This window comes from Benincasa hispida, chromosome 9 (assembly GCF_027475165.1).
Source record: "Benincasa hispida cultivar pf3 chromosome 9, pf3_genome.v1.1, whole genome shotgun sequence".
Lineage (NCBI taxonomy): Eukaryota > Viridiplantae > Streptophyta > Magnoliopsida > Cucurbitales > Cucurbitaceae > Benincasa > Benincasa hispida.
Genome location: NC_143486.1, coordinates 14003256 through 14013885, shown reverse-complemented (window position 1 = coordinate 14013885; position 10630 = coordinate 14003256). Strand labels below are relative to the sequence as shown.

At 36.0% G+C, this 10630-nt stretch overlaps 1 protein-coding gene across 1 annotated transcript; it reads left to right on the top strand.

The window, feature by feature from the left end:
* The first annotated feature begins 5688 nt into the window (after positions 1–5688).
* Positions 5689–9724, top strand: LOC120086241 (40S ribosomal protein S27). Its single transcript, XM_039042787.2, has 3 exons — positions 5689–6006; positions 6599–6954; positions 7689–9724. The coding sequence occupies exons 1-3, from the start codon at positions 5796–5798 to the stop codon at positions 9633–9635; spliced, it is 2514 nt and encodes an 837-aa protein (XP_038898715.1). The 5' UTR covers positions 5689–5795; the 3' UTR covers positions 9636–9724.
* The last annotated feature ends 906 nt before the right edge of the window (positions 9725–10630 follow it).

Genomic DNA, 10630 nt, shown 5'->3' with positions numbered 1-10630 from the left:
TTTGTAAAAAAATCTTTTTTTTTTTTTTTTTTTTCAAAATAGGAAACTGATTTCCTTTTAAAACCTCACGGTTACCATGATCAATATCCACCCACTACATTTGGTTATTTAAAAGAAAAAGTATTAATTATCTAATAATCAATATTATTATAAATATAAATGATAACCAACTTATCATACTATATTTATAACCTATAGTTTTAATATTTTATCTCATGAAACATATAAACCATAGTTCTTTTTCTATTCCATGGTACTTAATATAAATCTCATTTAGATCAATCCTCTACTAGATGTATCTCATACATCATACCGATTATATCACATATAATCAAAATACCTCTTGTCAATTTGAACATTTCAAATCAACACCAAGAACTTGATCCTTCAACATAAATCCAAGCTACCAAAGGGATTGGAACTGTAGATCTGAAGCTCTAACGGTACGTGAATAACTGACTAAACTCTTTAGTCACGGGATCCACCATCTGTTAATTACCAGGAACTCCGCTAAAGACCGACAGCTGAACTCTTCTCACTATAGATATATTATGTGTCCATCGTAACCAATCAGCAGTGCGACAACCCTTTACAGATCGCTCGTAAGTACAGTTGGGCCAATAACCGTTATGCCCTTATAGTTACATCTGTCTCCTTAAGTATCAATGATCCATCTAATGAACATAAATCATAGTCTTACTATAATTAAGTCTTCTCTTCCAAAGAGAAGTTGTGGCCACTATGTTCAAGCCTCGGAATCAGCTCTTAAGGGAGCAATCTCTCTACTTATCCCTGCTTCGAGAAAGAAGTGAATTCCATATTGTGGATTGAGTTCCCAGCTCCCTGATCAGACAAGTCTCCAAAAAGGTAGGCATGTTTAGTTGGCAATTTGGCCACTCTCACTCATACTAATCAAAGGATAGCCCTTAAAGACAGGAGTTCATAAAACACTCAGGATTGAGGTCGTGTCACCTATGGTCGTTTAGGTGAGATGAAACTCTCTATTATCAATGACGTTCTATATAGAGTCCCAGGTCTTATACAAACTCTTTGTATAGGACATTCCCGCTCCATGTCTCCACACGAATGGTCAGGATCAACCATTTGTAGTAGTTTACAACACTTGCAAACCTCTATAAAGCGGGTCGTACCCGTAGTGTCAACAGGATCAGGTATCCCACCTTAATCCTTATACTACAAACCAATTTAGGTTATCACTTAAGGCATGATCCACTTGTATATCACATATACATGCTTAAGTTCACATAAGATAACCAAGGAGCTTTGTTTATTGGATATGAGTAAATGTCAGAATTAAATAACACTTATTTTATTCATTGAACAATGTGCATCTTTACAAAACAACGAGACTCCGGGAGAATCAGGACACCAATCCCAATATCAACAGTACGATGACCCTTCACAAATTGCTTGTAAGTATAGTTGAGCCAAAATTACCATTTTGATCCTGTAGTTACATATCACTCCTTAAGTACCATTGATTCCTCTAATGAACAATAAATCATAGTCCAACTATGACTGAACCTCTCTCGAGCCAGGAAAAGGTGTGGCGTCACATTGTTCAAGTCCCAGAACCAGGCCTTAAGGGAGTAAGTTATCTATTTACCCCGACCTCGGGAAAGGAGTGAATTCCATCTTGTGTAGCTGCGTTCCCAACTCCCCATTTAGATGAATCCCCAAAATGGTAGACTTATTAAGTCGGCGATCTGGCCACTGTCACCCATACAAATCAAAGGACCGTCTTCATAGGTAGGAGTTCACAACTCACTCAGGATTCAGGTCATGTTACCTATAGTCATCCTGGTGAAACACGAGTCTCTATTATGAACGACGTTATATATTGAGATTAGACATTTCGTGGTCTGGTTTTATACAAACTCCTTTGTATAGAATATTCCAACTCACATGTCGATACATGAATGATCAGGATCAAATCATTTGTAGCACTTTACAAGAATTATAACACCTACAAAATGGGCCATACTCATAATGTCACAAGGATAAAGTACCCAACCTTATCCATCTACTACAGAACTTTTAGGTTATCACTTAAACATGATCCACCCGTATGTATCTTCATACATGTTTAAGCTACAAGATAACCTTGGATATTAGTTTGTTGGTTTATGGTTAATGAAACAAAAAATAGAGTAAAATATCATATATTTTATTAAACAAACAATGAGTTTGTACATTTACATTTATAAACTATAGGACCCTACGAGATTTAGGGCATCAACCCCAACAGTAGCATTATCATAAAATATTGGATTTATATTAGAAATTTAATAGATACTAAATATGTAAAATAACGTTAAAATTTACGACATATCTTTAGGACCAATCTTTAGCAAGGAAAATGATGAAAGTTCGTACTGATAACATGTTGTGAATTTGAGGAGCACAACGATGCACAATGAGAACACAGATGTGGAAAAAATATAATATAATAATAATAATATATAATAAAATAAATATATTATAATATATAAATATATTATAATATATAAATATATAAAACAAATAAATAACAAAAAGTAAAGAAAATAACAAAGAATAGATTTTTCCACTTTTTCCAATCTTTTTGGATTGATCACCTGTAAGCCCCTAAACCTATTTTACTAGTTATACATGTTTAAGTCCCCTTAATTAGTGTTTAGTTACTCTATTATATATTTAAATTCTTTAAGCATGTGGTTATAATGTTAGTGGTAGCTAAACTATTATGAAAGTTGTAATGAGTATGCGTGTGACGTAGAGGTGAGGAAAATTTTTCTAAGTCTTAAAATGGGTACTTTCGAGTAGTAAAGGGTAGTCAACACTTAGACAAATTTGGGGAAGTTAAGACATATGAAGGTAGGTGTGACGCCAGGTTGAAAGGGAGGTAGGATTTTGCCTCAGTATTGGAGGTTGTGCTCTCAGGTAAGATAAGAAAGCTAACACTTAGAATGAAATCAGACATGTAGAAGTGAGGAACGCATGAGCAATTGCAGGCTTAAGAGCCTAAGGGTGAAAATTGGCTAAGTCTAACAGAAGGTATGCGTCAAGGGCCATATGGAGGTTAGTAAAAGCCTAAGATGGATAGTATGCAGACATTTAAGGTTGCCTAAGTGAACGCATGGTAGTCGAGGAGTGCTGAGGCGTGTTGGAGGTAAGGAATACGTTTATGAGCAGCAGGCCTAAGCACAAGTGTCTAAAGGTAAAATCAATGTATGCATTGAATAGTGATGCATGAGCAAGGGAATGCAACATTAGCTGTGGTATGCGTTGGCTGAGGAAAAAGACTAGTGGGGATGCCAACCTGAGCGTTGGTAAAAGACTTAAGCATTTAGCTTAATCACCCAGTTTATGGCTATGTGGCGTGCTTAGAGGCTCTAAAGAGGGGTCATTGCGCCAGCTGTCAGTTTAAGGAAGTTTTACAACCATGCAACCTTAGTATAAAATGAGAGTTTGATTTTTAGTGCTTGGTTTGGGCATTCTACTCGAGCTAAGGAAAGGAAATTTTTGCCAACTTAATGCTTGGAGGTTGAAAGAGTTGAAACAAGGTTGCTAGAGGAAAAATTTCCATGGAATTGAGTTGAAGATTGAAGAATCTCTTTGAGTGTTCGAGGATCTTAGGCTACGCGGACGAGTTGTAAAGATTGGTGAATTCCAAGTTTGGGGAAAGGAATCAGAAGCTAGAATTATAAGGTAAGTTGGTTGAGATTTCTAGGAATAAGTTCTTAGAAGAAAATCTCATGATTTTAAGTCGGGAATTTAAGTCATTCAAGCTAAAAGTGAAATCTAGAATTTTGGTTAAATGAACAAGCAGACAACTGCAACCCACGCACAAGCAAGCAGCTGATCAGCAGATGCTAAGTGTGGGCGAGCGTCCATCACATGGGCGAAGCCAGCACGTTATGACGCCTAGGAGTATCTTGTACGAGTTTCCACACACTAGCTAGTTATAAGGTAAAAACTTGGTTAAGTGTGGTAATGCGTTAAATACCAATACTCTGAGAATGCGTCAAATAGAAAAGGCATGAGATGATGTGTTGAACTAGATTTAAGGTTTAGCATGCATTACCTTGAATAATAAGTTAAGCTCGAGAGAAAGCTAAGGCATTAACCAAAGGTTCTTATCATTTTTACAGGGCAAACACATATAGGGGAGACTTACAATCTTTTAAGGAAGTAACCCAAAGACAGTGAGTGAATAGTTTTTAAAATATTTGCTAAGTGTTTTACTTATGCATTTCCAACATGTAGTTACTTTTATCTTGATATTCCAATGCACGCTTTAAGTAATGGGAGTCAAGTATGAACACATGTTAATGATTTAAAGAGTCTTTTTTTACATGTAATTTCCATGCGCTCCACTAGAGTTTTATGCCATGACTTTGCATTAAAAATGAGCTATTTACTGATTCCTTTAAGCATGATAAGTATGATGTTTTATGATGTTAACATGTATGTTTGATATGTAAAACCTACTGCTAAGCTATGGTACCGAAGGTATGGTAAGGTATCCAGTTATATCACGATCCTTGCTATCAAAGGTATGGTAAGATAAGCAGGATCCTACTCAATTCTACATGTACGTAAGATCTATATTATTGACGTTGATGAGATCGAGAAAAAGGGCTCTCTCTCAATTAAGGTTTTTAGGAATTGAGCAAAAGGGCTCTCCCGCATGTTCATGCAAAGGAGTAGAGGAATTCTACAAGGAATGTTGATGAGTTTTAATCCAAGATTTTACATGTTATGAATTCATATTTTCTAATTTTATATCTGAACCTTGGAATGTGAATGTAAATGTTTTATTATAAACATGTTTATATCATGAGTTTATGAAAGTATGTTTCTTTTAAGGAAGTCACTCACTAGGCATTTTAAGCTCGCCCTTTCTAATATTTTCCTCCCCAGGTAGAGGTCGACGTCCCAAGACCTAGCAGTTCCAGTCAGTCACTTCTCAGAAACCTCATGGAATTTGAAGCTTAGGTGGCTCATTATGTCTTGTAAATTTGGATCTTATATTCAAACTGTGGGAAGTCAGAGTAGAGTTTTATGGTTGTTGTAATGAAACTTACTGGACGCTTAACTATGATATATGTGACTAAATGTTCTGATGTATGAGAATCTGTATGTTTAAGTTGTGTTATCTATTTGGTAATAGTCTGTTATAAGATGTAAACTATTTAGCAGGTACTAAGAGCATTGGTTCATGGAAGTATATTGGCAGTAATTGTCATAAGAAGATTGACAATCAGTGTCACTATCTTCACATTTTTCTCAAATTAGGAAGGAAATTCGGGAAGGGGTGTGACATCACCAATATGTGTATCTTTCAAAACCCACAAAATGCAATTATTTATAGGCAATTTGGCAAGTAGAATGTGAATTACATAGACATTAATAGTGTGGAGACACATGAGCAATACGTGAGCTGATGGATAAATGACACATGGCAAATGAACATTAATAATGGACATCTATATTACACCTAATTTCACATATTTATAATATCATGGATATTTTGAAATCTAAAAGCTTATTAGAGACCAAATATAAGGAAAAAAAGGTAAAAAAGTTGATCAAAGTCTCGAACTCATAATTTGCATTGTGTAATAAAAATAAACTTAATAATAAAACTTGTAATTTAACGCAGAGAAAAACAAATAAATAAATGCCTTTAATAAATAATATGCCTTGAAATACGAGCCCAAATCTTGAACTCCTCTCTTTCCCACAGCTCTCTGAGATTTTGTTCAGGCCATCGGGAAGAACTCGTCGCCATGGATTCACAGAACGACGGCGACGTTAGTTGCAGTCCTTCATGGAGCCCCGCCGCGAATTGGACGGTCGCTGGTGGCTGTTTGGAGAATACAGTTGCTTATGAATCCTTCTATTCTCCAATCAACGGCGATGAGACGGTCGAATCCGGCTCCAAGTCGCCTCTAGTTCTGCGCTGTCCCTCACCGGAGTCTGGTCCATGCGAGATCACTCGTGAGTTCCGAATTCATTGCATTCCTCTGATTGTTTGGTTTGATATTGAGTTTGAGTGATTTCAAGTGTTTTGAGTGTCGTGAACATTTCCTGAACAAATTAGGATCATAGAATGATACAAGGGAAATTTCAGTAAGAAATGATAAGTTTTTATTCATTTATGTGTAGGTTGTTTCACCTTCTGTTTTACTATAGCAAGAAAGTGACAATCAATCGATAATCTTAGGGCTGTAAGACTAAATAGAGAATCGATGATCATAAATCAAGATTAGTGATAGCTGAAACTTATCTAATATGATTTGGTTATCAAAGACGGGAATGATGACCTATATGTTGCTACAATTTCCGGTTTCTGGAAGTTGGGTGAATTTAGCAAATTCTTGTTTATCGAGTCACTTAGCTAAGTAACTTTAAAAGTGGTTTATTTTCGGAGTTGTTTATTTAAAGGAGATAGGCTATACATCATCAGTCCGTTTCCAGTTTGTTTGATCCCATATTTTTAATTAAAAATTGAGTTGGCCACATTGCGTTGAGCATTTCAGACTTTCAGTGATGCCTCTTGAGAGGGTAACTAAAGATCATGGTTTTGCAGTTCGTTTTGCGGAAAAGCACGAAATCCGACAGGTTTATGTTAGAAGCACTGCCCGAGTCTACGAGATGTACTACGCTACCAACTCTCAAAATGAAAATGAGTATTTTTGTACCGTTCGTTGTGGTGCTGCTTTGAGAGACGAAGAAGTGCTTCACACAAATGGAATTGAAGGTGTGTCTGCACATCTAAATGGGTCTAATGGAGTTGTGACTGAGGCAAATTCACAACGTGGCAGTAATCTGAACACGAATGAAGATGAATGGGTCGAAGTTAAAGCGCCTGATGGCCTGGCCCTTGATCATAAAAACAATTCTTCTACATCCAAGTCTGGTGCTGATTCAGTGAGGATTAAGCAGGTTGTTACATTGATCCCTGCCAATATTTTATTGACAAAAAGCTTTTATTTGGATTCTCATGTTTATGGTGTTCTCTCCTCAAGGTTCCTGGATATTAGTTTTCCAATCATTTTAATAAGCTGGATGAGAGATATAAGTTTTAGTGGAGCAAACTTGGACTAGTTTCAATTGACAATAATTGATCTTGTACAATTTTCCCTCTTAATGCATGGTTGTTGAATTGAAATATTTTATTTGAAGATAATAATGTAAATGACCAAAGTGTTTATTTAAGAATGTATCATTATCTCCTAGATTTGGTGAGTCTCCCAAATCTTGAAAGGGATGCTACCATTGGACTTGGAATGTCAGTGCCTGGTGATCTTTGATACATGTTTCTCTTTAATTTCATTCCATCCATTAATTTTGACATTGATGTGTACTGACTTTAGACCTGATCAGTGACTACTGAGGAGGAAGGAAACTAATTGTGTACATGGAGGAATTCTACCTAGGAAAGGAACGAAGGTTTAAAATTTAAACTGCAAAGTAGTTGGAAGAGGTCAGGATATTTAAACATGTCCCTTTATGGACGAAATCTACCAATGGAAGGAAGATTCACTGTGCAAATTAATAGGGACAAAAATAAAATCTGAATATCTAAATGGTGATCTGGATTCTGTTGTCTAATCTACGCAGTATTCTGACTAAATCTGTTTTTACTAATTCTTTACTGATGCCGACCTTTTCCCCAGGACTTTTATGAGGCTACCGCAGAAATAACGGATGCAAATCCTTGCACATCTCTTACAATCCGTCTTCTTTCACTTCAGAATAAAAGTCTTGTATATGTAGATGAAATCTATGTGTTTGCCAATCCTGTTGATTTAGAAGAAGAGAGCCCAGTGGAGAACTCAGTTCAAAGTTCTCAAAGTTCTTTGATGTCCATGCTTGTTCCAACCCTTCTGCAGTTATCTAAAACCACTGGCAGTAGTAAGAACAATGATGGTAGTAATTCTAATGCGGAGGGAATTCATGTATTACCCAAGATTGGGTCAGAAACTCTTAATTCAACCAATAGTGTAACTGGACTTCAGCAGCAAGAAAAATCTCGCGCAACCGATGATGATGAAGTGAAATTGCAAGAAGAAAAAGAGTCTGATAGACCTGTACGTCAGCCTGAGGTGCATCTACAAGTTCCTTTTGAAGATAGAATGCATGATGAAAATGAATCTCTTCATCGTATTGAAAACATTTTGGGCCAGCTTGTTTCTCGAATGGACAGAATAGAGAATTGTTTTCTAAGGTTTGAAGAAAATATGCTAAAACCCATTAACAGCATTGACGGAAGGCTAAAGCAGGTTGAGCAGCAACTTGAAATTTTAACTAAGGAGTCACATGGTTCAGAATGGCCATCTTGCTACAGAATGTCTGCTCCGAGCTTTTCTGCTAACGAATCAGGTTCTAACTCCTTCTATAACAGTGGGAACGATCATCCCAGTTGTGGACCAATTGCCCCGGATCAAAAGGAACTACATTCAGGTGCATCACCCATTGCACTGGATATATCCAACTCAGTGAGTTCTTCATTGTTGCGTCCAAGTCTTGTGGTGACTGCTCCTGAATTTTCAAACGGTGATGAAGACGATCAGGAGTGTGTTGTGGTTACTGCTCCTGAGTTTTCAAATGGAAATGGCGACGGCCAAGAGAATCAAGTCCCAGAGGTTCCAGTGGATGTGCCAAAGAATAAACCAAAACCATCCATTGATGATGTATTGGCATCTGCTCTCGCTCAATTCACGTTATCATCATCTTCAATCAGCACTCCGGAACATTCAAAAACTGTGGCTGTTAGATCTCCAGACCTTCCAAATGAAGCTGGAAACAACCACAAGAAATCTTTATCAAGTGATCTGTCTGAAAGTGAAATGGATCATTCAAGCTGTTCCCATGAAATTGATAACACACAATGCACAACAAATTCAGCTTCAGCCTCTCTGTACTCTGCCAATGGCTGGAACTTGAGCCCTTCTGCGCAAGATTATTCTTTCAAAATTGCTGATGGAGATGGAGAACAAGTTTTGGAGACATGGGAATCCAAGTGTGAGAGAGTTGATGCCGATGCTGATGTCAATGTCGGAGTTGCTTTGGATGAACACAATTTGGAAGGAATGGAGGAACTTGTAAATGTGGAAGTTATTGATGAAACAAGTGGAGATTCTGTTTCAGAGAAGAGGATTCCTATCCACCCTCTTTCCCATCATCCCGAAAACGAACCTGATAGAACTAATGCTGATGCGAACACCGATACCATAGAAGTTACAAAAGGAAGCTATGACATAGACATAGTCCACGATGTTCTTGGATTTTCTCGTGACACATCCATTGTTAATTTTGAGATTCCAATCCTAGACGTAAGCTTCACCACCACCATTGCAGATTCGTCTTCGGACGACACCCTCAAAGATTTTTTTGGGGGCACGGCAGAATCGAGCTACGGAGCTTCTTGTCTCAAAGAAATTTATGACGTTACTCCTGTTGACGAGCAATGTGAGCTCATTTTGGTTGAGGAAGAGAGCCAGGAGAATGCTACCTCAACAAATGGTCCCATATCGGTTGATATGAACTACTATACCATCATGAGCGACCCTCTAATTGCCACTGATGGCGAAAATCAGCGGGTCATCTGGAGTCTTATATGATTAATTTCTGGTATATTTCTTATTGTGGACGTGGATGTGAATTTGTAAATAAATCCTTTTTAGCCCATAAATAATTTTAGTTTAACTTAGTCTTTGTTTTTGTTCCTTTGTCCCTGGTTTATCTTTTGATTTTAAAATTTTCATAAAAATCTAAAATCGTTCATTTCATTTTCATTTTTTATCTTTTTATTCAGTAACATTTCTAAAATATTTTTGGTCATTTGTAAATTTGATATTGGATTTAATACGTGTACTATAAAACATCATAAGAATGTATGATAGCATGTAATCTTTTTATTATTAGGAATCAACTGATCAGGATCAACTTTCTTTATAAACTCTTCAAATGACATTTTAGAAAAAAAGGCCATTTTGATAAAAAGTTTGTGCATTTGGTTTAATTTTTCAAATGTTTTTTTTTTTTTTTTTTTTTTTTTTTTATAAAAAAAACTCATTTTGGAAAATATGTGTCATTGGAAACCACTTAAGATAGTTTTTGAAAAGATGAGTTTATGAAATAAGTTCGTTTAAGCGAATTACTTTATTGTTACAAATTTATAAACATTTGAAAAGTTAAACTAAATATTTGTTACATACTAAAGTTTAAGAATTAAATTATTAAAGAAAAGAAAAAGATAGTGAGTACAACAAACGTGGGGTACAGGAATTTGAACTTTTGACCTCAAGTGAAGGAGGCAATGAGTATATATCAATTACCAATAAGCTATATTCATGTTGACAAAAATTAAATCATTATATAGTAAAAATTAATTCTTGATTTTGATGAGATTTATTATAGTATGAACTAGATTGTTACACATTTAAAAGTATAGAGACCAAATTGTTACGTCCTAAAGTTCAAAGGTATTCTTTCACATATTTAAGTGCGAGGACTAAAACGTTATAAACTAAAGCTTATGGATTAAACTACTACTTCTATAAAAGTTCAAGAACCAAAATATTTTTAGATGATAATGAAATATTTAATATCAAAG